Source organism: Oncorhynchus mykiss, chromosome 29 (genome assembly GCF_057628025.1).
Source record: "Oncorhynchus mykiss isolate SJ-2025 chromosome 29, ASM5762802v1, whole genome shotgun sequence".
In the NCBI taxonomy this organism is placed as follows: domain Eukaryota; kingdom Metazoa; phylum Chordata; class Actinopteri; order Salmoniformes; family Salmonidae; genus Oncorhynchus; species Oncorhynchus mykiss.
The window spans coordinates 36,364,816-36,369,505 of NC_143050.1; the positions used below are offsets into that span (position 1 = coordinate 36,364,816).

At 40.4% G+C, this 4,690-nt stretch overlaps 1 protein-coding gene across 2 annotated transcripts; it reads right to left on the minus strand.

Annotated features, from left to right (window-relative positions):
- Window positions 1–280: 280 nt before the first annotated feature.
- On the minus strand, window positions 281–3,581 carry cetn3 (centrin 3). 2 transcript variants are annotated; one of them, XM_021590629.3, is made up of 5 exons: window positions 3,296–3,581; window positions 1,570–1,705; window positions 1,334–1,448; window positions 1,026–1,217; window positions 281–902 (listed from the first exon to the last, which is right to left on the minus strand). In XM_021590629.3, exons 1-5 carry the CDS (start codon window positions 3,310–3,312, stop codon window positions 859–861), a joined length of 504 nt encoding a protein of 167 aa, XP_021446304.2. In that variant the 5' UTR covers window positions 3,313–3,581; the 3' UTR covers window positions 281–858. The 2 variants fall into 2 exon arrangements, with proteins under 2 accessions (XP_021446304.2, XP_090083230.1); XM_090227104.1 differs by having other exon boundaries at window positions 1,001–1,217; window positions 3,296–3,439.
- Window positions 3,582–4,690: the final 1,109 nt, after the last annotated feature.

Genomic DNA, 4,690 nt, shown 5'->3' on the forward strand with positions numbered 1-4,690 from the left:
TCAGACACATGGGTCAGTTCTTGCAATTAATGTGTTAAAAGCTGAAAACCATACAACACACCCTAAATGTGTTCAATTATTGACCCATCACATTGTTAGAACACTAAAAACAAAATGTTTTTAAAACTAAAACTGAATAAAAACTAGTAAATCAAGTCTGAAAATAAACTGAATTAAAAAATAAAAATAAAATACAAAAATAAATAAAACCCAAACTAATAAAACTATACCCATTTTGTCAAGAGGCTCCACACCGTACATACCGATCCAAGAGCAGAAGTCAGTCAATTGTGTTTATTATGTAAAATAAATAACATTAAAAAGAAAAAGTAAGAATTAAATAAAAATAGTCTACTAAACTACAAAATGTGGTCGGTGAAGCCAGTTTGTATTTAAAACCGCCATCCAGAAATACTATTGAAGACGTTGAAGTTTACAAGGAATGTCTCAGAGACATGACCTGTTATGTAATCTGTACAGTTTTCTGTACGGTATGGATACACAGTGCAGCAAGTGCATCTATTCAAATTTTGAAAAGAAACTCTACTAAAAGAAAAGAACATACAATATTTGGTTGTATTTGCACCAGACATATTGTAAACACACACAAGATGTTTCAACAAAGAACAGAACAGGAGCGACAGCAGTGCTATTTGGGAGAGATTTTGAATCGCAGTACTCTAGTGGCGTCCTTACCTACTCCTACTTCCCCTGGTCAGTTCTGGTCGGTCGGTGTAGATAAAGGGAGACAAGGTAAGCTATTTAGCAGTCCCTCAGTGACCTGGGGGACCTATCCATCCCACAGTGAATCTATAGCCTCAGCCTCCTAGCCAAGCCCCCAGAGCAGCAGCCCTTCAATCAGGAGTCTCCAGTCATTATGGATACAAAATCCTCCTGGTTGACTGGGAGAGAGAGAGAGAAAACTTTGTTTTGTACGTTGAAAGTCAGTATGACATTTTTAGTTGGTGGTTATTCCCACTTTGAATGTGTGAGTGTCTGCTCTACGCATTTGTGTGTGTGCTCACTCTCTCCGTCTCCGTCTGTATCGAACTCGTCGATCATGCTGCGTAGTTCCTCATCTGTGATGTTCTCTCCTAGCTCTCTGGCCACACGTCTCAGGTTCCTCAGGCTGATCTTCCCGGAGTCGTCATCATCAAACAGCTTAAAGGCCTTCAGGATCTCCTCCTTTGGGTCCCTCTCCAGGATACGGTCTGTCACTGAGACACACGCACATGGGTAAACAGACACATGGTTACACGCACACACGCGTGAAGAGCAGCCATAACACATACTGTACAGGGTTCCACATACGCTAACAAAGCAGGAAACATACCAACTTCATTAAAGTCATCAAATGTTATTTTGCCATTCCCCTCTCTGTCGTAATCTTTTAGTATCTTCAGTATATCTACTTTCTTCACCTCAAAACCCATAGCTCTCATTGCCACCTGTGAGTGAGAAAGTGAGAGAATTGAAAGAAAGATATGGCAGAGTATGAGTGAAGATTAGACAGCAAAAGGGGACAACATAATCCTAGTCATGATAAGGTAATTGTAGGTAGAAGTTTACCTTGAGTTCGTGGTAGTCTATCTCTTTGTCTTTGTCTGTGTCAAACAGCTCAAAAGCCTCTTTGATTTCACGCTTCTGTTCCTCAGTCAGTTCTCTCCGCTTCTTCCGCTTGGTTTTATCCACTGCCAGCTCAGTCCTGAACATCATTGTCAGGTGGTGTCAAATTAAACACCAAGACCTTTTCTCAATTGCATACTCCTCGTGTCCTCATCTCCTTCTCAAAACCCATTTGAAGAGAAAGTCAGAGGGGCGGGACCTCTGACTTTCTCATCCAATGGGTTTTGAGAAAGAGGCAAGAGGACACGAGGAGCATGCAATTGCTATTCTCACATAGCTTACGTCTCTGAAGTAGGCTGTGTTCGAATACTCATACTAACAGCACTAACCGTACTATTTGTGACGTGAATTGAGTATATAGTATGCTTATTGGTATGGATATAGTTAGTATGCCAGAAGTTCCCAGAAGCATACTAAATTCATCAAAATATGAAGTATACACGCAGAGGACACTATTTCTGTACTTTAGGGACCATAATGCAATTTTTCAGGAAATGGGCGTGGCTTCACATGTCCAGATTTGAGGAAAATAAAAATGTTGTAAAATATGCCCTGAAGTACAACGAGAGCGGATTCAAAATCATTGCTTTAACTATGACATGTTAAATGTAATAAAGTAATGGCTTTTCAAATAAGTTACCTTACAATTTAGGTTGGCTGACAATTTGTTAGCTACAATGTCCTTACGAACTCCATATGATTACAACAGTTTGTACCGGTCCTAACGTTAGTTGGCTACTTATACATCAAACGTCCAGTATATTAACTATAGGCTAACTAACTACCCAACGTTTATTGAAATGATTATTCCCGCCATTCTCAGCTAAGTGGTATAATAGTGCGTTCTCAATGGAATTCTGGTGATTTCGTAAATTCGCTCTGGCTACCTACTCCGATTTAGAGCACTCTTCTGAGAAAAAAGTTTAATTCAATTGTTGCCAGCAGCAGTTACAGTCACCAACACTCTGGATAACATGACAACAGCCTATCCAGCTCTAATAGGGCTTGTAAAATGGTCAGAGTAGTCTCATTTGTCTCGAAGTAGCTAGCCAGCGTTAGCTTTACTGCCTTTGTAAGGTCAGAACGCTCAAAGCCCGAGCTCCGAGAGCGAAACGCTCAGAATTTACAAGCGGACAAGCACTGAACTTAAGGGCGCACTCTGGCACTCCAGATTGAATTTAAGAACACACCAGAAGTCATAAAATGTCTAACTAGTAATTTGTTACGCTAACTAGCTAGCAAGAGGTTGCATAGCAACAGCACCAACTTCCGGTAGACGGGCGAAGAGCTAGTACGCCCAACTGAAAGGAAACCGTGCGTTTACAGTATACTAAAATTAACTAATAGTGTGTAGTATGCAGTATGTTAGTACGGGTATTCGAACACCGATGTTGGCTACAGACACACTTTATAGACAGTTTCTAAGATTTAACTTACTGACACAGATGGTTAACTTTGGACAGTAGATAGCTAGTTAATTATCTATGGCCTAACTAGCTAATACAACAATTGCCTACCATCAACCATATCTACCTCGCTAGATACCTAGCTACAGTAGCTGAGCTAACCAACTTGCAACAAGGAAGCTGGCTAGTGCCAGTTTGTTTCACAGTTCTTGCTAGGTAACGTTAGTCATTTAAACACTTTGCTACAATTGTAAACTAGATACCTTAAAGACAGACTCATCCTTCAAGTTGTAGCCCTAAACGTGTACAGCTGGTCGTTTGAAGGCAGCTACTAAAATAACAACAAAGCACCTTGTAACAAATCCGTTAATCCGCGCCTGTTTCGCTGTTTCCCATTGGTTGCTGGATCAGTGCTCGGCTACAAAATCGCTTCTGATTTGTCAGATGAAATCTAGAGTTGCTGCGCATTTTCCTACATGAAGAAATGTCCTGTTGTGCCTGCTGCACTCTCTGCCCAGTATAAGGCGCTGTATGTCTGTTGACAAGAGAAATGTAGAGACCAGTGATGGAAAATCCTCACTCTCAGACCCAAGTGAAGCAGGAGGACTGGTCAGCCTGCCTACATTATCAAGACAACAGATGACAGATGACTCCTGTGAAATCAGGTAATCAGGTAATCAGGATCAGACTTCTTTTTCATTAGCAAAATAATGTGTACCACCACATGCCCATTTACCTGAGAATTTGTACTTTCTAGTTAGAAATATAATTAAATGTTGATATTATAGCAGAGCCATGTAATTACAATATGTTTAAATATATGAAAGTGGGGAGCAGTATGTAGTAGTAGTGGTCAATGCTCCCTGATCTGTACTACACCGAAATGCATAATTATGGATATGTGATGTATTCACTGTGATGTATCCTGAATAGGTACACAAAGGTAGAATAATGCAATAACCTTTTTTGCATGTTGTGTATTATTTGTTTATGTTTCCCTTGTTTGGACACAGCAAAGTTCAGTACAGTAAAATACAATACAGTACATTATACTGTACTTAACTCTAGTGTGCTCTACCATACTGTACTGTATCGTATTGTAATAAACTCAACTCTTCTGTACAGTAATGTGCTGACCTACAGTATACTCTATTTTTCTTTACTGTAATGTACTGTATTGTACGGATCTCTACTTTTCTTTACTGTACTGTTCTAAAATGTGCTGTCCATATTTAGATGTGTATGATTGCTTCAGATAACTGACCAAATTTCAGCTACTTTTCAACTTCCATGGACATCCAGTGTCGGTCGGTCGGTGCTCAGTGATTAAGGACGCTGGTTACAATAAATGGAAAGAGAGGGGGCTCATGGGTAGGTGTCAGTAAGAGCCGGAAGACGTGACATAAACTGAATAGAGAGAGAGACAGAGAGAGTGGGAGAGAGAGAGAGAGAGAGAGAGAGTGAAAGAGATAGAGACAGGGAGAAAGAAAGAAAAGAGAGAGAGAGAGAGAGAGAGAGGTTGTCCAGACTGTTAATCCAGCTAATTAAAAAGTATGCCAGTGGAATGGAAGACAGTAGCAGGTGACCCAGCTGTGGTTTGTGTGGTTTCCTTTCCTATTTTAGCCAATTCCCTAGCCACGTCCTCAGAGCATGGGAAG

Bases quoted from the DNA above. Each gene is read 5' to 3' on its own strand.
- cetn3 (XM_090227104.1), bottom strand. The intron at 1,449-1,569 runs GTAAACTTCTAC...TCTCACTCACAG, and splicing joins TAGACTACCACGAACTCAAG to GTGGCAATGAGAGCTATGGG. The intron at 903-1,000 runs GCAGACACTCAC...TCTCTCTCCCAG, and splicing joins CACACACACAAATGCGTAGA to TCAACCAGGAGGATTTTGTA.